Source organism: Diprion similis, chromosome 9, assembly GCF_021155765.1.
Source record: "Diprion similis isolate iyDipSimi1 chromosome 9, iyDipSimi1.1, whole genome shotgun sequence".
NCBI classification, from domain to species: domain Eukaryota; kingdom Metazoa; phylum Arthropoda; class Insecta; order Hymenoptera; family Diprionidae; genus Diprion; species Diprion similis.
In genome coordinates, this window is record NC_060113.1 from 4848036 (window position 1) to 4875641 (window position 27606).

Here is a 27606-nt window from a genome sequence, read left to right on the forward strand (position 1 = left end):
GGATGATGCTGGGTTATTGATTAAACGCTTGCGAAGGGAGAAAACGCGCGGCTATAAGGTGAGATTCTATCTCCCAGTATCGACACGTGCATAATATCTCATGTGCACCTATAAAGTGTAATCAGCCGAGTGTGTAATGGCGCATAAATAACATCAGGTTTACGCGACACGTTCAGCGAGATATAATTAGAGTGAGAAATCTCTGGTGATTAAGTTGCTACTGTGTGTTTGTGTCATTGCACACATACCGAAGGAGGAAATTCTGCCCGATGCTGAATTAATACAGCTGAAACCGAACCTCCCGATATTCGACTTCGAGTAATGTTCACGGTACAAGGTACCTTTGATCGTTTATGCATCATTGGGGTGTTTCAGAAAAAATAATTTGCCATTTTTTACCATGCCAATCCATGAAAAATTTTGCTAGATTGGAAGAAAGTTTCTGTCAGAAGATGAGCGTTCCACGTTATGCGGAAGATTACGCTCACTTGATTTTTTACTTTTTTACACTTTGGTGAATTTATCAAGAATCGCGAATAACTTTTTTTTTTATCGACTATATCAATCATGACATCAATTTATGTCACTAAAAATAGCCAAACTTGTAGTATCAAGAATCCAATTGACGTTTGAGAAATGTGGTTGACAACTTTTTCCTCATTCATTCAATCTCATAAGATAGTTTTAATTTAACATGAACTTTGAATTTAGGAGAACAAGATTCCTGGTTGATATATCGTTGCGTTATGAATCGTGATCTTTGGGTTGAATACAAATGTCAGGAAAGAAATATTAATTAAAGTGCTAAAACGTGACTCTTGAGAAATTCAAAAAAATGTGAAAAAGGTGAAAAATCAAATGACCGTGACTTTCCACATAACTAAGAACGTTCATCTTTTCACAGAATCCTTCTGTCAACCTAAAAAAAAAAAAATTTTCAGGGTATATCACGGTGGAAAATCGTAAGTTATTTTTTTCTGAGGCACCCTAATGTACGTGCTGCATTTGTTGCTGTCTCAACTTTTTGCAGAATTTCTATTTGACACACTTCCCACGTGACCGAAATTTTATTTAAGGTCTACAACCTGTAGCTTTAAGCCTATAAACGTTAAGAATGCAGACGAAAAGGCTCGGGTCACTCGACTAATTGCACTTTTCATACTATATAGCCTAGACTTTTACCTTATCTTGATATATCACGTGCGCGAAGTGTACTTGTAAAAAAAGAGGCTTTTATCTCTGGCTAACTTTCCAAATTAACATCACCGCGTATCCCAGTCTTTAAATACTTCTCCAGTTTCATCTAAAGATTCTTTCATTTCATATTAACTCTCGTTTTTTGGTTTTTTGAACGTGAGAAATTTCTACTTAGAAAGGTCATCCATATGTCATACGGTAATTCGCATTATAAGTATTATATCCGTTATGAGTGTCGGACAGTTTCAAATATTTCAAATTTCGAGCTGCAGACATTCTCCGGAAATTGAATTCGCCTCGAGTGTTATTGTCAGCGAAAGTTGGCAGCGAAACACGCGTTGGTGAAAAAAATGCGAAAAAAAAATCCACCCGCGCAATCTCTCCTCAATTTTCGACAAGTCAAATTTGCAAAACAGATGAATCTACCGATTCCCTTTTACAACTGAACGAAAGAAAAATAAGAAGCGATAGTTAGTTCCAATTTTCAGAAAAAAATTTAGATTAGATGTCATTTTTTTCTCGTTAAACGGTGAAAATAAAAATACACGTTATAGATGCGTGTTATTTAAGCTATTTTGAGCAACTTATCATCAAGGCGGGTCGGTAAAAGTTACAAACTTGAATTTACGCTCAAAGTATTGCATACACGGTAGGTATACCTTCGATAATAAAGAACTGTGGAAGATTATATCCATTCTCAAGTTTTACAGCCCAATTAGGTATTAGAATAAACACTCCGCGCATGTGTGTGTAAAACAACCACAGACAAACGGTTTACTTTCGAATCGCAAACGTGTTATAAAAATAAAGTAACGAGAAAAAAACCATTAAACAAATTATAAAAATCTCCTCTCGTGTCCATACGTGCTCATGAGGCACATTATTATTTATACATGGATACATATTCGTTGGAGATAAAAAAAAAAAAAAAAAAAAAAAAAGAGAGAGAGAGAAAGAGGGAGTGATAAAACTTCAAATGTAAATTACCTCGCCCGTTTCAGATATATATAACATACAGGTTTAAATTCACAGTTATGTCCTTTTCACTTTTAATTTCAAACTTCCGTCACATATATGCGATATATGTGGAGAGTATAAACGTTAAGCTTAATTGTTGGTTGCCGTGAATCAATCGATAATCAACTTCCTTTGTGTTTAAACTCAAAATTGAAATAACAGTCGCGTTTGGTTCCTCTAGTTTTTCTTGTTTCGACGTTACACATTATGCAACTGCAAAATACATTGAGACGAAGACACGTGGAAAGCTTTTTTATCACTTCTTCCACATTAGAGGAATTCTTCTTCTTTATCTAAATCCCGTATATTCATTTTCAAAGTCTTTACTCAGAGTTTCGATGTCAACAGACATTCTACTTTGGCCCTTAATAATTAACCTTTGTTTAGTGCACTTACTTCTGTCCACGATTTTAACACTCTGGGTAAATTTGACCCGGATGTTGCTTCATTCATTTGCCATGAACAACTACTTGGTCGGACCTTAGTTAACAAATTCAAAAAAAATTGAACTTTTGAAAGTACAATATTAAATTGTTTGAGAAAAAATTATTGAAAATTTTCGACTATTGAAAAGAATCGCATCGTGAATAAAATTGTGTAATATAATGCAGTTTTTGCATCTATACCTAAACATTATTGTACTCTGCGGTTTTTTTTTTTTTTTTTTTCTAGACTTTACGAGTTTGGGTAAAAACGATCGTTATACGCAGAATATTACACGATATAATAACGCATGGAGAGAGGTTTGAAAGCAATTAAAACGTAAACCGACTTTACAACAATTATTGAAGTAAATTATACAGGAACACGACATACCTCAGGATGATAATAGTTCTCAGGGCAAACTAAACTTAATTACGAACACTGCCTGTATAATTTTCCGCGTTCAAATTAGGCCGTCGTCAATATTCGCCATGTGCTGCTGATATGTCTAGGTACATATATTATATGTATATAGATATACAACAAACGTCTATTCGTGTCTCGGTTTATCGTTAATTTTATTTCTCATTTCAGATTTCATTCCCTTTTAACCTCATCTAAATACGTCTATTCGTCGATAGACGTACGTTAGACGATTAAATTCAAACGAGAGTAAAGTGTAAAAATGAATTTTCAAACAACCGTCGCGTCGCTGCCACAAATGAAACTCTTCACTTTTACATATCCATCTCACTTGGAACTGTTAAGTACGCTGCCTCTGTCCGATTTACGGTTAGACACGCTGCACCGACCGAATGATAAAGACGAATTTCGAAAGCCTCGACGAGAGAATACGTTTGATTTTTACTCTGCTTTAACCGTCTCTCTCTCTCTCTCTCTCACACATAGATTTTGAATTATATTTTCCCCCCAAGGTACGCAAATTTTTTTCACAATTTTCATTTCGTTTCTCAATTGTCCGATAGTTTTTGTAAAACTATACGCGAAGAAAGCTGGAGATGAAGAAAAACGAAGATAGAAGAAAAAAAAGAAAAGAAATTATTACTTTTAAGAAATATAATACCGAGTTTAAAACCGCGCCTTAAGGCGCTTCGAAGTGTATATATCCGCTTATAATACAGAAAAATTTTCCTAATTACAGGCTACATTGTGGTCTGTATCCCAGAGGATTATTTCTCGGCAACAATTCACTCGCTGAGGTAAAAGGCTGTTGGTACTTGGAAGCTATAAATACACTTTGAATCAGTAATTGCAGTTACAGCTGAAAACGTGGAGCGTAAATGCACCGCAAATGCAAGTGTGTACACTTGGGACAATTTCTTTCACCAACACAACACATTAAAACACTTTCGACGTTCCTGGTTGCTGCGGTTGTTCTCAAGAAGAAAAAAGCAATACGTAATAATCGACGAACGCTTTTGACACCTGTCAAAAACCGAAAGGCCTGCAATTCAGGCACTTAGATCACTCGAACTATACGGCTATATATCAACGCTGATTGTGATAGACGTTTACACCTAACGTACATCAAACGACCGACTGTAAAATCATCGCTAATCAGGATGAAAAGAGCTTTCTCCACCATCGAGTCGAGGAAGGATTTAGTCGACTCATCTGTCCCGTTTCAATTACCACAATATACAGTGTCTTTCTAACGGTAAAGGAATTTGGAAAAATCTTTTTTTTTTTATAGAAAAGTCATCCAAAGTCCAGAACATTCGATCAAATTAAAGTCAAATTTTATCGCATCTGACGTGCTGGGAAGTTGTTTTATAATGGCAAAATCTGTGCGGCTGATTTCACCAATTTGATTTCCTCGAAAGAAATTTTTTATGCCATGTTCTGTTGACAGTAGCTTAAGTGCGGGTCAAACTTCAGAAGTTTGGACTACACATCGTAGAAGGATGCTTAAGTTTTCAGACAAACTTTCTTTCTTAAGATTCAAGGAACACTGAATTTTTTTTTTTTTTTTTATTCGCATCTGTATACTTTGAACGTACGGAAACAGCGATGAAACACGAACTGATAAGTGACGAGGGACCTGTTTAAAAGTCAAATAAACCATCTTGTTTATATTCCATGAAACGGATTTTTTCACGCTAGTAAATCACGATCTTGCCTAATAACGACAAGAAAGACAAGCGATCGTGACGCAGGAGAAACATCAAAATCTCGATACAACACCGTACGGACTTTCATGTCTCATCACATGTATGGAAGTTATGCGTATCTTATCGCGATGGTAGTGGTCTGCAATGTATACGTCGTTGATTCAATGTCGTGCAATTAATTGTAAATCAACATACGGAATTTTTTCTACAGAGATTGTGCGGGCAGGAAGGAATAGAAAATAATTGCAACCGGATTCTGAAGTCCGCGGTCTCTCCTTCGACAAGAGCTGATAAACGTCGTAAGAATGCGAGATTTTTCAAGATAATACTGTGGCAGAAGTCGGTATGAGTCTATTTTTTTTTCTTTCTTTTTTCTTTTTAATTATAGCGTTGGCCGAATACCAAAGTATTATTGATTGACTCGGTCAAAAGACGATATTTTACCCGAGTTGAGCAAAGAGAAATAAGAGAATAAAAAGGAAAGTGAAAAGAAGTTATTATCGAGAGTAATAAATTGTTTATTACACTCTGAACATGTCGACAGGTATATGTATCTACGGTACAATTTAGTGCTCTGTAATAAAACTAAATGTAATTTACTGTGCATAATTGCACGATGCATAAGATACGTAAGGTTACACTCATCATCTGCTTGTGTAACACAGAGTGCAGAGAACGATATTTGTGACGTATGGTACAGTGAGATATATATCTAAAAAATTTACAGCTGAGAGAATACGCTGATCAGAAGCCTAGTAATCGCTGTTCCATCTTCTTTATGTCTCCGATTTCATGCAAAACAGAGTGCCGAAGAATAAAGATCTAATTATGTATACACATGCATAAACCTGCCATCCCTCGCGGTCGATAAAACAATAACCGCCTGTACCGATAATTATATTATCAAAAAATTTCCCGTATTTAGTAGCATTTCGTCTCGTATTTGGCTAAATATTGCTTAAAACGGCTTGAAATTTCTACCCCAGATTAGATTTCACACATCAAACACGCGGATGAATGTGGGTATTATAATCTGGTCACACATAATTGCTTTCGACTTTATCAGTATTTACCGGGTGCCTCCTCCTAACCTCAAAAGCCGTAGAACTGCGGCCAATCGATAAAAACAAAAGCGAGGAATAATTCCCGTCTACCTAATAATCGTCACAAATTTTTCACCGTCATTGTTTCCTGAAGATAGACGGAAGCATGTGTGCGAGTCCACGGCAAATACGCCGACGACGTAACGAGGCGCAGAGAGGAGAGCGGCGGGGAGGGGATAACCGGCGAGGCGAAGGCGGGGGCCAGGAAATCGAGCACTTGGAACCACGCAGCCCCGGTTGTCTTTGGAAAGTGGGGGATTCCCCGCCACGAGTAGTAGTGTACAGTTATAGTCAGTCCGGATCGGGCGTCTGGCCAGCTAAGACCTACTCCTCTGTAGGTCTTGCGCGTTAATCCCCGCGCATAATCGCGGTCTATAATCTTCCCTGTGACACAGCGGTGGTGATTGTAAAACGGAAACAAAGAAATTGAAAAAAAAAAAAAAAAAAACGGTGGCGAAATATTTTTGCGACGAGCTTTACTAACCAAAAAGGTATATCAGTCAGTGAGATTCGAACGGTTTTAAAAATATTCTATAACACGATACGAGGAAAAATATTAATGCTTTTTTGATCAAAATGGTGTTTTGAGTGAATCGCCTTTATATTATCTCGGATAGTTATACTTACTTGCAATATTATTATTCGGTCAACAACTGATTACGCTTGGTGCGCGCAAGTGTTTTTTTACTCCGTTCCAGTGCGTTGTCTAATTATTATACTTTTTTAAAATTTTTTTTTCTATTGGTTTGGTTTCTTTTTACACAAATTGCTGAAAATTCTAATTCAACGCGTATGTGCGACGGTGAATTTGTGTGGGATTAGCGGAGAATGTGTCGCATGTGCGGGATAATTAATTAATTGAGCATCTTCAGGCTGCACTTTGGGGTACCTTTTAACGTATTCCTCGGAAATAATAAACCGCATCGCTTGTGGGATGAGGAGTAGGTATAATAAACATGTTTATTACGGACTTGTACGTGCATGGATTAATATATATGTGTGTGGAGATATAAAACACTTGCCGTATGTACACAGAATGCAAAGGTGTACTTATAAATTGCATATATGCTGAACTGCAATTTGCTGCATTATAATTTATTGTCAGGCGATGTGCGATTCTCTTTTGAAAAATTCAGCCTCTCTTGCACCTGATATTATAACATGCATGCATAGACATGCATCGTTTAATTAATCTTTTTCCGCCGATCAACGGGATAACTTTTTTTTTTTATATTCTTATCGGCGTTGCTGAGACGGTTAAAAAAAATTGCATATGACATACAAAATATTAGCCTATATTTATCAGTTGATTATCTCACTGATGCTTGTTTAGGTATTGATTATTATTAGTTAGTTACTGAAAGAAATCGCCGATTCTGGTCAAATGATTCTTTCCTGTAATTTATCTCGTTTCAAAATCGATGATTTAGTTTGATCCTGACTGGCGAGATTTTTGACTAGATTCGATATAGAATCGTTGATATAGCGAATCATCTTGATAAGAAAAGTTAAAAAGAGAGAAAAGAAAGACGATTTTATAACTTTGATATTATTTAAAGTATCCCCTTAGAGTGTCAAGTTTCATCAAGATTTTCGCCCTCGCATATCTCTGTAACATTTCGATTTCAGAAAAGTTAAGTAGAGCTTGACTGATCGGAATCAGACTTACCTGTCAGTTTGAAATGTCAGTAAAAAAGAAAAAAAAAAACTGACGTATGTATTGCAACTTTGTTCAAATACACGCAGTAATTAATAATCGATGATGAGTATAATTGATTAACCAGAGAACTCCTATCAGAGTCTGAATGTTAATTTATAATATTGCCAATTTTTGCATTCTTCATTCCAACCTTCGATATAGGTATATATCAAGTTTTTAAACGCATGTTTAATTCCTCCAATTTCATCGCGATATTTCTGGGTGCTGAATATTTCAAGACCCTGATCCGAGCGCCGAAACAAACTTGATTTCACGCTCCCATGAACCCGCAGCACATGCATACCCAATACATAACCAGAAGACGCACCGTTAGACGGAAGACCAAATCCGGATATCGCGTGTAATTCGCGTTGGATCAAAAAGCAACTTAATAAACATCTGCGATAATTATAAAGATGAGAATTAAAACGGCTGCGAGTGTCACGTTTTTCTTTTTTTTTTTTAAACTAGGGACTTGCAGTTTTTTTCAAATTCTCCGTTTGAATTAAATATCATTTTTTTTCGCGTCGATTCTGAAACGAAAAACTTTTTTCCTTCATCTCCTGTTAATGCGACTTATTGTGAATTATTTTGACGGTTTTGATAATATATAAACATTTAATTCTTTGTTTTTGAACTGAGAGATATCGATAAATAAATTCCGTTGATTCACGGTCTGATACCTGCAACTGGTCGCCCTCCTCGATTATCGCCTCCGATTATTATATTAGACAATAATAAATTATTTTTTTCTTCATTCCTCGATCAGTTTGCGATGAGAGGCGCTGAAAATTTGCCAACCTGAATTAATCGACGCCTGTATACGTTACGGTTGTTGAACAATTGCTGATATTTTTTTAGTAAGAGCGAGAGAAAAGAGATGAAGAATATTATGAGAAACCGGATTATTGGCACCTATCTAATCGCTCGGCGAATTGACGTCTGATTTTGATTTACTCCGTGTACGCTTGGTGGCTAATCTGATTTGGTGACAAGTGTAATTAGCCGCGATTTTAAATCCGTGAAGGTCATCGGGCCAAGTCCTTCTCCAATATCTCGCTATATATGTCAATCAGAATTATCACAAATGCAGAATCGAAAGTTACTTGTACATTTATACGTTGTTGCACTTTTCTTTTCTGTCAAAAATCGTTTTGGATAAACAGACTCGAAGGTACTTGAAAAAAATTTGACAACTTGAGTTAGTGTTATCGGAAAGTTGCTAGTCGACGATAGTTTTTATCCATTTTTTTTTTTTTTTTTTTTTTTTTTTTGCATAAATTCACTTAAGCTTCGGTAGTTTCTTCATTTTCAACTATGATTATAATCGAATAGCACAATTTCGTTTGACGAGTATTTTTTTTATTTCAAGTTCAGTGTAAAATTTGGACAATAATTTCGAAAACTTGAACGACAAGTGTTTCTCACAACAGCCCCTCTGAGTACGTAAAGCTTGTTTCGAACGTACGATGTTGACGATTATGTAATTGCTTTTCAATAACAATCTATATCGATGTTTTGATTTTCACTTTGATATCGCGCTGCGAATTGTTTTTCAGCCCGTCAAGTTACGACTTTATCGGTCAAGTCAACGACGTTATCCGGAAATTGAAGAGAGGTGCCGGGCTTAGCTTATTATATTTATTATATGCACACCTAATTGTTAATTAAAATCAATACCCAGTGATCGTTCGTTGATGATATACATGCTCTGAGAAATAATATAAACGCTCTCTCAAAGTCCTACGATATATATATATATACTTGACATGTTTTATCACCGATTGATAACTCGCGGGTATGTATAATTTGTGTGTATATATATATATATATATATATATATATATATATATATATATATATATATATATATATATATATATATACATATATAATACACATATTCTGAAACGTGATCAGTATAGAGACTAGAGATAAAGCGTGATTTTTATTTTTCATCAAATTACTCCTCTCCGAATATATAGTTTTGTGTAGAAAAATCATCCGTGTTATATACGGTGATAAGAATTTTATTTACCCACTTTGCAGCCGTCTTATAAACTGATGGACATACATATATGTATATATTTCAATTCGATAAAATTACCGCGTTCGGACAATATTTATTTTCTTTTGTCTACGTCTTTGGTAGGAACTCGCTTTATGGATATCAGTGTTTCTTAAAAAAAAAAAAAAAAAAAAATGTGGAAATTTAAAATCTAAAAATGCATTTCTGCATTGCGTAATTTACTTGTATATATATATATATTGGAAATTTCATCTGTGTGAATTTTACACCGTAAAATAATACGAAACGACGAAATTGAATTGATTTTTTCTAACAAAAAATTACTAATTTGAGAATTTTGGATTACAATTATATCAACAAAGGCGTTTGAATTGTGAAAAAATTAATAGATTAAAAATTATGAAATGACTTGACTCGTTTTTTTCCCAATCCATCGCCGTAACCGTCAATATTTTATAATCGTCTAAATTCAGAAAAGAAATCGAATTGTTACTAGTCGCATGATGTTTTTCTTAGCACGGTCAAAGGTTCGGTACGTACGAGATCGTACGTCATTTCATTTGCAAGAAAGTTATCGTGGGGGAATCCGAATACAGATAAAGATACTCTTAACATGAATCTGAAGAATTCCCCGCGACGAAAAACATCTTCGAGATAGATAATCTCGCCGACGGAAACGATGTTGAAATCATTGGAATTTATATTTATTTATTTATTTTTTGTCTCTCTTGTTTTGGTTTTTACGTTGCTTAGATTTGCTGAGCTAGCCAAAAGTAATCGAGAAACTGTCTGTTGTAAAATTTATTCACACGACAGTCGAATGTAAGAGAGAAAATATTAATTAAACGATGCTGCGATTAATTTTTATGTCTATGCAAACTGAAACAACGATTGAAATTTCTTTATGTACGCACCTTTATTATTCATCCATTTTTTAAAACTAACCCATCGCAGCATCAAAATCTCGGCTTTATGCAAGACAATTAAAAATTTCTTATGATTATACATCTGAGAAGATTTTCAAACTTGAAACTCATTAGAATAATTCAACAGTGGATTTGTTTTTCAATTTCTTTTGTCATTTTTTCGTCTTGAATTCAATTTCAGTAATCGTGTAAACTTCGTATATAGAGCAGGGTGGGGCAAAGTGGGCTTCTTAAGAAAATAATGCCTAAAATCAGAATAAAATGTTTAAGAGTAATTACAATTTCCGAACAATTTATATTTGATAAAAAGCTCTGGCGATTTTAATTTTATCCTTTTTTATTAAAAATATTTCAAAAATTTTTAGGTGCCCACTTGGCCCCCCCCCCCCTCCCCTTAATATGTAGGTATATATACCTCCGTCTCGTGACCCAAGTCTACTGGAAATAAATAATCGTTTTGTTTTTAACCGATCGGAATCGCGTTTCAAATGTGTCAATTAAAATGTAAATAAAATAGTCGGCCGTTGACGTGAGTGGAAAGTTGAATATCATCGCCCACGAAATTCGTCTGCGCACATTTACACGTATTCATCGTCACATTTTTATGCAAGCTGAATGGCTATATGTATTATATGTTGGAGTGTTTCGGAAAAAAATAATTTACCATTTCTCACCGTGGAACCCCCTGAACAGTTTGTTTAGATCGACAGAAGGATTTTGTGAAAAGATGAGCGTTCTTAGTTATGTGGAAAGTTGCGGTCATTTGATTTTTCACCTTTTTCACATTTTTTTGAATTTCTCAAGAGTCACGTTTTAGCACTTTAATTAATATTTCTTTCCTGACATTTGTATTCAACCCAAAGATCACGATTCATAACGCAACGATATATCAACCAGGAATCTTGTTCTCCTAAATTCAAAGTTCATATTAAATTAAAACTATCTTATGAGATTGAATGAATGAGGAAAAAGTTGTCAACCACATTTCTCAAACGTCAATTGGATTCTTGATACTACAAGTTTGGCTATTTTTAGTGACATAAATTGATGTCATGATTGCTATAGTCGATAAAAAAAAAAGTTATTCGCGATTCTTGATAAATTCACCAAAGTGTAAAAAAGTAAAAAATCAAGTGAGCGTAATCTTCCGCATAACGTGGAACGCTCATCTTCTGACAAAAACTTTCTTCCAATCTTGCGAAACTTTTCTTGGATTGGCATGGTAAAAAATCGCAAATTATCTTTTCTGAAACATCGTAGCATATATATATATATATACAATACGTGGGATAGAAATTAGTACCGCATTATGTAATAATATATACAATAATAAAAACGACGTTTTTACAATACACCTGTCACCATAATTATTCTAGTTTATATTATTTATTTATTTATTTATTTGTTTTTCTCTCTCCCTTGTTTCAGGGTAGCTAGGCCGTAGCTATTGTCCGAAGAATGCGCAGCCTGGAAAGGTTATCGGGCAGCGACCAGGACTGCGCTGATCAGGAGATGTACATCGACCTGGATGACGCTTCCGTTGATTCCCTGACCGGGAAACGAAGCCGGCACGATGTCGGCGGCGCGGAGGTAGATATCAAATCTTTTTTGCCGACACTTGTCGCCTCGCCGATTTTCATTTTTGCCTAGTAAAAGTTGGGGAGTTTGAATTTTGCGAAAAACCGCTCGAGAAAAACTTTCCAATAATATTATTTATAGGAATGATATCGGTAAACAGGAAACAAAAACAATTTTCTACCCGCCTAGAACCCTCGAAACGATTTGACTCTGAGGTTTTTGATACGACTGAAAAATTTTCGGGCTGATTTCGTTTACCAAAAAAATCGCCAGATATATTACCCGAAAGTTTTTCACAACAAATTTTTTATGCTATACTATAATTGGAGGCTTGTCAAATTTTTTTTAGAATCTAATAACCTTAATTGTTAAAATCTTTTCTCAAATTGTCAATAACTTGAGATTGAAGTTCAGAGTTTGATTAGGAATTATTTTGTGGCGAAACTGAAGTGAAGAAATGAAAGTTTTTCATTTTTCGTCAAAGTTTCGTTTGTTTACTTCAACTTTCGGAATTTCAATCCCACCTAAAAATTTTTGGACCCTTTTTTCCTCCCCTAATTTTTGACTCCCACTTTGAGGAGCTTTCACACTGAATCTGATATAACATTTTCATCGTCGTACTTCCGGTTCACATCCACATATCGGGCTGCGTTAATACCATCGAAAGTTTGGCTCCTCCTGAAATTGGACGCCATTAATCGCTAAATAAGGCTGCTCTGCGGGATTCCACTTAAATCTACAAGTGCCTGGCACCTCGTTGCTTCGTTTGTGCAAAAGCAACGACAATATCGGTCATTGCACCCTTTATTAGACTCGTCATTTTGCTGGACACTAATGTCTGATCAATCAATCACGAATTATAATCGTTAAAACTTGAATTTATTTGTCAGTATTATTGACGGGGTTGAAATTGCAGGTAAAATTTTCGTATATATAACAAAACATCGAAGAAAAAATTACTGATTTCCTAATTTTACAATAATTTTTAAGGAACTAAAATTTCGAAATCTCAACGTGTTTCGTTTTATTTACGGTTTCACCGAATTTCAAACAATTCCAAAATTGCGAAGTAACTGTTTTTCCATTTTTTCCTCAGCATGAATCGTTATGATGATTCGATTTCATAAGCATTTTTGCTTTATCTTGATTTCACTTTGAGGAGAGCAATTTCTGATTGATTATTGTCAGACTATTTAGTTTCAACGTTTTTCTATAATAGTTATTTATGATGTATCCAAATCAATTATATTTACGATCACGTCGATGATTGCCTTTCGACAGGTTTACGCATCGCGTACATTTTCCTCATCTTATATCCTCAGATGCGATCTTTAGAAATCTATTCCCATTCTCGTTGATGTAGCCGGTTCGAATTGCAATTTTATATCGCCTGTTGCATAATTTAATTATTGAATTACCGACAGATATCAATAATTATTCCCTTCCAGTCACGAATAAACGAAGCTTAAACAAGCGAATGTGAAAATTGAATACGATTAATAGAAAACTCCAAGTACAGCATAACGAACCTGTCAAATAATAATAATAATGAATGATTCGAAACGCGTAGGTACTTAAATATGATATTATAAGAAAAAAATATATTCATAACTGTACACGCTAGATTAACAAATGGATAATTTCATTTCTTATCGACGGATAAATATTTTCCTATGTTTTTTTTTTCTCTCTTCTTCTCTTAGGTCAAACTTTATTGATGTGTAAAAATTGGGATATCAAACAATGTGGTGGTTAATACGTTGAAAAAAGAATTTTATTTCACACCTTGTATTATAAGCGAATAATATTGTTTTTTTTTTTTTTTTTTTTTTTTTTTTTTCAATTTACAACCACATGTTATGTAGAAATAAAAATATTTTCAAGGTGAATTACAAAAAGCAGCTGTGAAGATAAACCGTCTATAAAATTTGCGCCTCAGTTTACAAGGTTTCAGTAAAACAGTCTACATTGAAAGTTGTGCGGAATGAAATTTATCACAGTATGAAAATTAACGCGGCGTGATAGAATTATTAAACATGATTTTCGACACCATTTTCATATATCGAACGGTTGAAAAAAAGGTGGCCGGAATTGCTTGGCAAACAAATCGAACGAACCGTAAAGATCAATAATATATATATACGTTTCGACGTGCGAACGACCGGCTGAACAAATTCTTATCACTCACCTTCTCGATCTCTCGATCCACGCGGAAATTGTTCAGCTCTGTAACAACGACGAATAATAATATTTTTCTCATTTTGCTCTCGGCCGGAAGGCGGGCGAAGAAAGCGACAGCAGCGGCAGCGAAAGGAGCCCGAAACAGGCGAAAAGACGGAATCGAGGGGCGCCGCCGACGACGAGGAGACGCAAAAGCGGAATTTCGGCGAGAGAACGGAATCTCCGGAGGCTCGAGAGCAACGAGAGAGAGAGAATGAGGATGCACTCGCTCAACGACGCATTCGAGGTGAATTTTTACGTTTCGCTATTGGCGTGCAATTTTTCTTTACTTCAATAATGCATCAAACTGCTTGTCATTTCTTGTCGTGACATTTTCTCATTCGCACGCTATATTGCATTGAAGAGATTCTTTGAAGAATTTTTTCTTGAAAAGACCTTTTAATTTTATAAAGTAAAAATTTTTTACACGTATTATGGTAACTTTTAACTATATTTTTACATTTTTTATTCGTAAAAATAAATGTTTTTAAAACTGCTGTAGCTGATTATAATATAAAATGAAAAAACCACAAATATTTTGTCAATATAATTTATTATCTTGTAATTCATCGATGGAATAAGCAAAAGAATAATTTTTGACAAAACGACGGCTTCTCAAAAATAAAAAAAAAAAAAACATAGTATCGAATTTAGCCTATTTTTTCGACAGTTTTATTATTAGAAAAAAGATGAAGATTTAAAAAAAATAGGTTCCATAGCGAAATAAAGAATGGCATGAAGAATGTTTTGCAAAAATTTGAAATGAATAACGTGAGAAATCTTCCTTTAAGAATGTACACCGTTTTGAAAAACCACGTTTCAACAAAAACCCGTTTAAAGTATCGAGTTTTATCGAAAATTAATTATTTATCAAATTATTATTCTAATCGTGAGGTACGAAGGTTCCTCTGCAAGTAGGGAAGTAAATAAAAAAATACTCTTAATTTATGTAGACAAAAGCTTAAAGATCGATTTTCATTTGAAATCGGTTTTTTGAATTTTTTTAAATCTCTTAGACTTGTACGATTTTAATCTACGTTTGGCTCGTTGTACTCAGAATTCTATTTTTTTGCAAAATCGTTGAAACGGGTTTCCTTTTTTCCAGCAGTCCATTCGATGTTGCCATTTATTGATGGTCGTCGATGGAAATGTATTGTAAAATTAAATATCAACGATGCCAAGATGTTGAAAAAATAAATAAATACAGTGTTTCAACGATTCTGTAGAAAATAATTTTCTGAATAAAATAAACAATCTTTAACTAAAGTCCTAACGAGCTTACTAAATTTTGAATAATTTTTAAAACGATTTAAAACTAAGTATCGACGTGTCACCTTTTGTTTATAATTTCGCTAGTTCTCACGTCTTTCAACCAAACTTGTCAATTTCATCGTAATTGCCTTCAGTCGTTCTAATTTTTTTTTTTTCCAATCCTTTCATGCTCAGCAACTCAGAGAAGTCATACCACACGTGAAAATGGAAAGGAAACTGAGCAAAATCGAAACCCTGACGTTAGCCAAAAATTACATCATGGCCCTGACGAACGTCATATGCGAAATGCGAGGGGAGGAACAGCCTTACACGTAAGCATCTAATCGTCTTTGTCTTTTTTTTTTTCAAAATTCTCGTACACGAATGATTTCATCGTCTGATCTGATAACAGTAAACAAATATAATAATTAACACGCATAAGACAAACTTAATAAACTTTTTATCCATTATCAGACAAATAGTTAATTTCTAACAATTTAAATTAATAAGAATATATATATTTTACAATTTATTTATCTCTATGTAACTTATATATATATAACTAATTAATACAAAACAATTTTCATTCCTCGTACATAAAGAGCACAATTCTTGCACCAATATATAACAAAAATTAGTCTCTTCCTTGACGAAATCCAAAAGTTGCAATAATTAATTTTGAGAACTCCGTAATTCGAAGTTATGCAAAAAGTTCACGAATACTCAGACGATATTCATCGTCTGCAGTCAGAAATCGAGTTTCCGGTTATCACCAATCCTCTGCAAGTGTTTTTTTTTTATTTCCCCATTTTACTTTAGATGAATTAAATTTCTCAACAATCATATTCTAACATTAAATTATTATTATAACAGTAACACAGTACGATAGAAATAATTGGGTTTATCGCATCGCTCGCGAGGCGCGTTGCAAAAAATTTTTACTGCATATTTGAATACAATCTACCTTATATTGGCACACATATGAACCGGGTACAGTTAATTTCTCTCTCTCTCTCTCTCTCTCTCTCTCTCTCTCTCTCTCTCTTATCGTTTGCGCGATAAATAATCGATCGGGGCGACCCTGCAGCACCAGTCACGGATCAAACTGTAGTTAAATTACAGTCAAGGTCCTGGCAAGCAGAGTCAGGTACCCACAATTGCGAGATCTCGTTGTTAGTTCCATGCATACAACAGAAATAACTCGTTCAAGTACATACATAAAGCTGTAACATTGTTAACGACATTATATTACACACGTGGAGAGCCAGCGAGGTAGAAAAAAGTCTGAAACACCTTCGAGATCCGTCTTCCTAAATCGTTATACATGCATGATAAACATGTGTGATCCTGATACAATCAATATCCTTCGACGTTATTTGTCGTCGTTTATTGATTCGAATAACAAAATTGAAGTGGAAAGAATGAGAGAGAAAAGTGAAAAAAAAAAAAAAAAAAAAAAAATTTCGTACAAACAACGTGACGTGTTTTCGCGTTGTTGAAACAGAAATGATAAGTAATAGGATGTTTATTAGTTAGTTGAATAACTATTTGAAACCGTTACAACAGCTGCGATCTTGAGACTTTGTCGGTGTGTTTCTTTTTTTCTTTTCTTTTTTCTTTTCTCTCTCTCTCCGTCGTTGCAGTGTGAAATTTTTTTAAAAATATGATCTTCTTTCAATTTAGCCAGACGACTAGTTTAATTGAATTTAACTTTTATAAATTATCGTTGCGTGGAGATCGAAAAAACGAAAGAAAAAAAATGTAGACACCTAACCATAAATCTTGTTTCCAATTTCTCGTACATGCGTGGAAAACTAATCGATTTTGATTTTCAAGAATTCTCTTGTAGACTGATAATAATTATACATTGTCTTAAGATCGGATTAAGTTACTGTTTTTCATTCCATTTCTCCGGATAATTAATAGCCAAATGGCTTTGAAAGAGAACAAAAAAACAAAAAAAAAAAAAAATTACAATCCTCTACTTGTCACCGAATGATTATAAATACATCCGTTAATACTGTTAATATGTATATATGTATATATTATATACGTACGTAGGTATATTCAACCTGCCTGTGTCATTCGCTCGAGGTATACATATAATATCGAATACTTGCTGCATTACATGCAAGATTATACCGCCGTCTCGTCTGGAAAAACCGGTTCCGGTTTTATTCCGCCTGATAATCTTCCAAAGGATCACAAAAGTCCTTCGTTTCACCCGTGATACGACACGAGTTTCTACATATAACAGAAATTACAAGAAATTTCAGTGGCGTCTTTATATTCTCTATATATATATATATGGATATATATATTTGTCACCAATATAATACATGTATCATTTTCTTTTCTAATCGGGATTGTGAAAAAAAAATTTTCGAAGAACTCGTTTTAATAATTATCAATTTTGATTTTTCAATTTTCTATTCACATTTTTTTTTTTTTTTTGCCAATATATACTTTAGGGGTTCAGAAAATCGTTTTTGTGAAAATAAAAAATTGAAAGATCGACTTAATCATCACTCAAACGCATATTATCATTTCTATATTGAAGGAAACTGTTTTTTGACGCTTGAATAGCTTAATTTCAGTTTGAAATTTTTTTTTCAAATTTGGTACACCCCAATATGTACATATATATATATATATATATATATATAGAGAGAAATTTTACATGTCAGTCAGATTTTATGAGAAGATTCACTTTTTCTTTTCTTTTTCTAAATTCTTATGACTATACTCATTATTGTTATTATTATTATTATTATTATTATTATTACTAGTGAATTAGAGTGTCGAAATTGCGATCGGTTCTGTTCCATATAACACATACGTTGTATACGAGTCATTAAAAATATTTCGAAGTCAGCGCCAATCAATAGCGGTTTAGTATATATATATGAGTATAGGTAGTACATATACGTATCAGAGTCGAAACTATGAAAACTGGATCGCGTGCAATCAGAATTGAACACACGTCTGCTGTATGAAAGAGTTTTAACTCCTTGAATGTGACAAGACGAGGTCAATACCGATTTCATTTCAATAAAGAATAAATTCTTTATCGCCAGTATTATACGATATATAACTGCGGTGGCAATTATCGACTCTTGACGGGATTTTCAATTGAGTGCAGCTGATTGAAAATAAAAATTATAACAAAATTCTCATTGTTTTGTTGAGTTTTTTTTTTTTCTCTTTTTTTTTTCTCTTTTTTTTCTTCTTTTTTCATTCACAGGTATCTCCGATACGCAGAGTGTTCATTTTCGTTAATCCATATAACGACGATCGAAGTACTTTAAAAATTAGAAGATAAAATTATTTCATCGTGTATCAAAAGTTACAATGAAGCGATTAAAACGAACCGAACAGAAGAACAAATTTTTATGACAATTGTTTAGGAATGTTGAAAAAAAAAAAAAAAAACGATACGAAAAATATTTGAAAATAAATTTCAGTATCATCGGAGATGCGTGGTTCTTTTTTGTTTTTGTTTGGTTTTTTTTTTTTCTCCACTCCCTTTAATTTACGTTAACGATCAATAATTTACGAAATTTTGTTTTTCGTTGCCATTTTAGGATTCACTTCACGATTATTTTCATATTTTATCCGTATATTTGACATGAATAACCTATATAAAGACTCCCAAGCGATGACGGGGTTTGTAAACGGTGACTTTTCTCACTTTCGGTAACTTGTTTTTTTTTTTTTTTTTTTTTCAAGAAACGATCACCCGAGATTACTTTTTTTTGAATCGTAACTGAGTCTTGGGTAGTAGAAAAAAAAAAAAAAAAAGTTTTGACGCAGAATTTGTTTTCCACACCGATATATTCGTTTATTCACTAGACAAAATTTTTTTTGTCAAGTATCGCAACAATTTTAGCGAAAAAATCGATTGCCTTCGTCAACAAAACAACGTTGTTCGTTCTCCTTGTATCGAAATTTTTTTCGACCGAAATAACAATAAATTCACAAATCAGAGTTATTGCTTACTTTTTATACAATTTAATAACAATAACGTATGATTGAATAACAATGAAAAATCGATCCAGCGAAAAATTGTTTAAAAGATGAATAACAATACTGACCTATATTAAACTAGTCGATTAATCAATCTGCTGTATAATTAATTCCGATGAGTTATTTTTTTAAGGCAATTTTTTTTTTTTTTTTTTTCTTCCCAACACGTGAAACGAAAATTAAGGTTTCTATTATTTGTTATTTTCAAGATTCGTTGATGGAGAATGCGGTTCGAACAGCGGTGACAGTACGGGACAGCTTGAATTGAGCGGGGGTGAACAGCCGGAGGAAGCATCGCCGGAATCGATGCACGAAACTAATAACAACAATTTACTGCACGAGAATTTGGAGCGCCGGATACCATAAAACTTTCATAATCACGAAACAAATACGCATAAATTCAGACTGAACACACAATTAAATAAATATCATACATTCGTGTGTCGGTGTGTCCAAAGTGGAGTGTTTTTTTTTTTTTTTTTTTTTTTTGGTTTTTGTTTTTTTCTTCCAATTCTCACCCCCCCCCCCTCTCAACGTGGAAGAAGAAAGAAGGGAAGACAACAAATCCCGTAAACACTCCCTAATGACCACAACAACAACAACAACAATAATAATAATAATAATAATAATAATAATAACGATAATAATGATAATGATAATAATTTTTACGTACCCGTAATATCACGTCGAACGGTACGTTTAATACGTGATTATTGTATTAAAATTATTGATCGATATAATTAATTCTATATCATTTCACAAGTCCCTTATCAACAGACAATAAGAAAAAATAATATTTTTTGGGACAGAAACGCGAAAGTATCATCACATTTAACAAAATTATAAATAATAATATTGATAATAATAACAATAACAACAACAACAACAACAATAATAATAATAATAATACTAATAATACGAATAATAAGAACTGGAATCGTAATGATAATAATAACAATTCTAAGGATATAGTGTAATATCTATAATGATAATAACAATAACGATAAAATCAACAAGAAGAAAAACTATGATAACAAGGATACAACTGATATTGTACGGTACTCGATTGTGTTTAAGGTATTATATATGTATACGTGATTCTACCTTAAGTGACACATAATTTCGTGACGTTTGTACTTTTCTTGGTGTTTTTTTTTTTTTTTTTTTTTTTTCCCCCCAATTGTTTTCTCTCGTTGTGAACTGAAGTAGCTGAATATTGCGCACGCATGAAACAATATTAATATTAATAATGATAATAATAATAATAATATGATGAATAAGACTATTAATACTATTATCATATGTGATATGTATGTATGCGTGTATATGATACACAATTACACATATGTATAATATATAATAGTGTAACACGGGGGATAAGCTTTGCTTGTTTAAACATATAAGACGCGATTTTGAAATTGTGTTTTTTTTTTTTTTTTTTTTTTTCTGTTTCGTCCTCTTCGCAAATTTTTCGTTTTCATTTGTAATTGACATTTTATTGTTGTTATTTTTAACCTTTTACAAGTTTAATCGTGTTATTCTCATTTCTTATTTGTTATTATACGAATGAAAAATGTTGTATAACTATAAATTTTATATTACCTATACGTGACTACGGCCACCAGGCATGGTGCAGTTTGAAAGAAGTGGTTTTGTTTAATCTTTTTTTTTTCTTTTTTTTTCTTTTTTTTTCATTATTCCTATTGGGTTACGGAAACGGATGATAAACTGTGATATATATAGAACTTTCCTTTATTTTCTCTTTGTTCTATATAAGTTTCATTGAAGCAAAGGAAACGAAAAAGAAAAGTTATTAAAATACAAATATATATATATATATGAAATGATATTTATAAAAATGACGTCAACATGGTATTATTCGCTAAAATGTTCAGACGAGACTAATTTCTACGCGCAATTTAACAACATATGTATAACGGTGTATAATTAAATCACTGTGCAGTGCTGTGTGATAAAATGCAAAGTGTTTTGAGAAATGGAGGGAACGATAAAAGAAAACGTACTCAATAGCAGTGACTTACAAACTCTGTGGATACCGTGCGAGAAGAAAAAAAAAATGAAAAGAAGAGGAAAATAGAAGAAGGGGGAGGAATTCAGCATGAGACTCTAACGAGATCGAGATAGTGTGAAAAATTTGAACGATTATAAAAAGACTTATTAGCCAGACGAAGACAGCGCGAAAAGTACTCGTGATGATGGAAAAAATTGATTTTAGTGATGAATTGCTGTGTGTGATGGTGAGAGTTGCGTTGTAAAAATGTCTGATAAAAATTGTACATTTATATGAAATGACGTTGTTGTTTGTTTTAAAAAAGACATCGGATATTACGTATGTAAATATATATATATATATATATATATATATATATATATATATATATATATATATATATATATATGTATTATATATACTTATCTATATGTAAGATATGTTAAGTCAGCCGTCCATCTAAAAGCTCGCATAAAATATATTATACAAAATTTCGATAAATAATTAAACGAAGAGAGTGAAAGTGAAAGGAGAGAAGATGATGAAGAAAAAAAAAAAAAAAAAAAAGAATAGTACAACTGTAGTGAAATATTGAAAAAGTCATACATACATGCATATATACACACGTGTAGATACATAAAAGAGTTCATCGTACTTACCAAGTTGCGAAAATTTAAAATATCAATATTTGCATGCAACATTATTGGTACATTACATATATGTAACAGAACATTTTTTTGTTCAATGCAAATCCCATATCGTACGTGTATACGCAGAATGATACGAGTTACCATGTATTATTCTTATAATCATGTATGTCAATATGATATAGGAAGAAATTTACAATGAAGAAAAGAAGGAGAAAAATAGAAAAAAAATCAAGAAAGAAAGTAAATCGCTCCACATTTAACATCTTTACACGACAATATTAAAGGATCAAGTTTTTGCACATGCAGATCATACATTTTTATAGAAACTCTTGGTGTATATGCAGAGTGATTAGCTGACGGTTGAATGACATCACGCGCATGCGCTGAAATCCTAGATTCTAGAATCGCAGTTGTTTCGTCAGGTTGACCAACCGTCATGAGTTCACATCACAGGTCGTAGCGATGTATGTAACCTCAAAAATGTTGGTCAACCTGACGAGGCAACTGCTTTTGCTCGCCATTTGACCGTTAGATAATCACTCGCTGTATATGCCTATACAAAAACGCGAATAATAAATGCACGAAAAATGTTTCGAAGCGAAAAATTGAAGACAATAATAAACGCCACGAGTCTTGCGAAATGCAATTCAATGATAAATGTTATTGACTATACTTATTTATATTCTTTGATTTTATGAGTAAATCTGTACAAAAATTGTTTAATATATTCGTGTACTCGATGATTTCTCCGTAATGTTTGGACTAACTATTTGAATCGACTGATTATTAGTATATGGGGCATTCCAAGTGAAATCGAGGCGTCATTTGCCTCATGTCATCAGATCTTTGCATAACTTTTTTTCGCATTGATATAAAGCAAATGACGCCTCGATTTCATTTGGAATGCCCCATATATACTATATACATATACTAATTCCGTATCACAATTAAACGTTCATTAGCTCAATTTTAACTAGCGTGACTTTAATTCTTCGTATAATGGTTTTCCTTGTATAATTACTTTCCTCATTAATTCGTGTACGTGTTTATAAAACAAAATTATTCAGTCGGTTGAAAAAAAATTCACGTATAATCGTTCGTGAATAATAATTATTCTTATCAATCGCCTTTCGTCAATTATCGAGCATATATTTACAGATTTACAAATAATTACCCGTGGCCGGTTTACTCGGCAATTTTAGTTTTCTTATATCCCCCCCCCCCCCCCCCCCCCTCGTTTCTTTGTATCGCATTATTTATTGCAGTGGCGTTTTCGAAACGCTAATTACCAAGTATTAAATATCAAGAATGAACGAAAATCGGCAGCTCGAATCAACTCACTTTTTCTATATTTCTTCTTTCGCGTAATCTTCTCGTCGTCGTTTTTTAATATATTTACATATAACTGTAAAACATATAATTGTTTTTCAAATTATGACTGCGATTTAATACTTACGTTAATTATAAATACATGTATAAAAATAGTCAGAAAATTGTTCAATTTTCTTTTTAACATTTCAATTCCTTTTTAGTTTAATTACGAAACACATGTTGACACAGTTTTTGAAAACTGATCATACGCATTACTGCATAACGTATAAACATACGTGTGTGCTCATGCGGTGTGAATTAATTCCTGACGACTGCTTCGTTCGTCGTCTGCTAAAATTTAATGCGCGCGCGCGCGCCACAATCCGAGAGGGACTATTTGCCAGGGTGACCAACTGTATCTAACCTCAAAGATTTTTACAGTCGTAAATTGAGCATGGCCGCCATTGGCAACTGTCGAAACTTTTGAGGCTACGTTTAGAACGGTTGGTCATCCTGAAAACAGCCGCTCTCGGATTGGAGCGCGTGCGCATTAAATTGCAACAAACGACGGACCATGCAGTCGTAAGGAAATCACTCTGCGTATTTTTAACATTCATTTGTCTTCCATGTATACAATATTTTATAATACAATATACAGATAGTTTTCCCGAGTTCAATGTACTACAAAAACATTCCAAGTATAAATTCCAAGTACTGTATAAGAATATTTGTTACACAACCGCGAAAAATTGATTAGAGAAAACAATGAAGAAAAAATTTGGCGCATCAATTTGTTTCTCGGAGGTCGGATGACCTGCCGATTAAAAATGAGGGACACTTAACAATTCGATTGAAATGGCCAAATTCTGACGAATAGAAATGAAATATATATGACAATATTATGTATATGATAAGTTGATTTTATAGAAATCTTTGTCAAAAGTACGAATATTTATTTGATTTTGAGTTATTTTGAGATAAGAGGGGCATGAAAAAATGTAGGAGAGTCCTAATCGGCTTGTAAAGGGATTGTGTGCAATTACGTAAAAAATTCTATATCATTATACATATATAATATATTTTATGCAGACGTCTTTTGCGGATGCGATGCTTTTCGTTTTGTTTGCGCGTGTTCTTTTTATTTTATTTTTTTTTTCTGTTTGGATTATTTTATGGAACTAAATCGACAAAAGTATATTAAATTTATATGACATATAAATATATCAGTGTTCAATAAACAATATAAATATGTTATAGATATATATATATATACATATATATATATATACATATGATATATGATATACATATATATATACATATATTTTTTGAATAAATGAATTTTGTAAGTGACCATATTATACATATAAATATAATTATACAATTAATGTTACATATGCATAAATGTATGCGCTGATAAATAGATAGTATATTACATATTATACATATATGTATACATACACACAAATACACACACACACACGCACACGCACACGCACATACACAAACACACATATATATTGTTTAATATAATATAAAAACGAAATGATAATATATTTACACACGCTTCTGTTTCAAAAGTGTGCCTCGGCTCAGCATATAAGTATTTTTAATCCTCGTTAATACGGTTAGGAGCGAGTATTTTTTATAAATAGAAACGAGGTCAATATAAAAAAGAAAAGAAAATTAAGGGAGAATTTTAAAAATTCACAGCTTCTTGACGGCTCGCGTTTGAAATTATTCATGAAAGAAGGAAAAAAAAAAAAATTTAGGCAAATTCAATGTACTTCATATATTCATAAATGCATAATCCTAAAACCATATTCCTCTTATTATTATATAGCTATGCATATATACATATATGAATATAGTAAGTACCATACATATAAATATATATATATATATATATGTATAAATAATTACGTTAGTACAATTCTCTCTCGCGTTTAATAAATTAAGTAATACATTGTGTATGAAATTTCGGTGCCTAAAAAACGAGAAACGAAAAAAGAAAAGAGAAAAGAGAAAAAAAAAAGTCGACATTCAATTTCTTCGTTATTATTCTTTTTCATTTATTTATTTTTTATAATATCGTATTTTTTTATCTTCTCTTTCACGCATAAACTAATTATCTACTACACCCGTGCAATTAGAAAAGAAAGTAACTTGACAGAATTTTACTAGCGTATCATATTCTTCTTTAGTTATATATATACGTACATGCATTGTCATGTACCTGTGCCTGGATATAATATTATGTAATTTATAAAAATATATAAATACATATACGTATATGTAATATCCATGTTCACGTATATATACATATGTATATACATACGCGTATATGTAAAGAAAATTATTTGTAAAGAAAACTAAAAAATCCGAAGACCTTCGCGATCAGCAGACGCGTTATTGTGTTATCACAATCTTACTACACACGTTCATATATATATATATATATATATATATATATATATATATATATATATATATATATATATATATATTAGATAGATAGATATATATATATATATTATATATACATGTATATATACTTATTTATCTTATATGCCGCAGTACACGCTAACAAACATGCCACATTCACGTTCCATTAACAGGAAAAAAAAAAAAAGAAATAAAAAATACGACAAGGAAATGAATAAATAAGTTAAGTTGCTGTCAATTGTGTGTATAATATCGTCGAATAATTATTATTATTATATACTGTACGTCATAATGTGACACACATACATGTACACATGCACATACGTATATATATATATATATGTATTTATATATAAACACGGATGCACTGGCGCAACTGTGTAACAAGAGGGATCTTCGGAAAAGCTCACTGATGGTTGTACATATTTGATAATCTGACATTAATTTAGACATAGATATACATATAATAACTTTATTATTTGAATAAAACAAATTTATAATAATGGTTTACTTAAAACCTTACAATATATAGGTATATATGTATGTGTATATATATATATATATATATATGTATATATGTATATATACATATATGGGTGTATCTCCGTCCATTGTGAGCAGCTGATCTGTCTCCCAGGGAGTCGTGAAATTTTCAAATTGAAACAATAATTAAATTCCTTTGTATTATTCCAACTACCTACGTTATAAAAATGTTTGTTTATATATTATTATACATCTGCTAAACATATACATATATCTATTGATTATTAATATTTTTCATTGAACGATGAGAAGATGCAAAACTATGTTGAATTTTGAACGCCTGAAAATATAATATAACGTTGAATTTGACTGAAAACAAGTAAATTGGTTATCACTAATCATTCGAATCAACAAGTCGGAGCGATATTCATTGCCCAACTGTTATTGTTAGTATAGAAGTTCGATTTATCGGACACCTGTTTAATTGATAACTTTGTTGTAATACACGTGTCTCTTGGAAATTGTCTAACAATAAGATACACCTTCGCTGATACGTTATACGATGACATTCGAACGTGATTCTTGAGAATCGATTACATTTTAAACGCAAGGAGTGCGATGTATGAAATATATAATTATATCATATATGGACTTCAACTTGACTGTTTTTTTTTTTTTTTTTTTTTTTTTTTTTTTTTTTTTTTTTTTCTGCATGCTTTATATACTCTAAAGTTATTAATTAACAATTATGACCAACGGCAAAACTTGTCGTCGAAAGAAATGATCGTCAGCTTGTAATATTTTACACGCATGAGTTTCTCGTTTTAAAATTTATGGACAATATCCAAAGCTTATATGTTAATACTTGGTAATATTGCAGCCCCATTGGTGTCAACAAAATACGGGATACTTTCGAAGTTGCAATTTTGATGAGAATTTAACGATTACGCGGACTATCAATTTTCTTGATTGCACCGCTAATATATACTTTAACGAGGTCGACAGACCTGTGTCATAAATTCAGGCGCACGATTCACTTACAAAATCTGGCAGCTTATAATTGCAAATCATCGAGCCAGAATTTTGCCGTAACTATGGACTATTC

At 32.6% G+C, this 27606-nt stretch overlaps 1 protein-coding gene across 4 annotated transcripts in view; it reads left to right on the plus strand.

The window, feature by feature from the left end:
- Nucleotides 1-20066, plus strand: part of LOC124410299 (protein dimmed-like) — a 99155-nt gene extending 79089 nt beyond the window's left edge. For 2 of the 4 annotated variants that reach the window (XM_046888553.1, XM_046888556.1), the window contains exons 2-5: nt 11955-12116; nt 14383-14571; nt 15771-15907; nt 19811-20066. In XM_046888553.1, coding sequence (XP_046744509.1) covers nt 11985-12116; nt 14383-14571; nt 15771-15907; nt 19811-19967 — 615 coding nt within the window. In that variant the 5' untranslated portion in view covers nt 11955-11984 and the 3' untranslated portion in view covers nt 19968-20066. Of the gene's footprint in view, nt 1-6737; nt 6818-11954; nt 12117-14382; nt 14572-15770; nt 15908-19810 lie in introns of those variants that run through there. The other 2 variants (XM_046888554.1, XM_046888555.1) reach the window with 2 other exon arrangements.
- The last annotated feature ends 7540 nt before the right edge of the window (nt 20067-27606 follow it).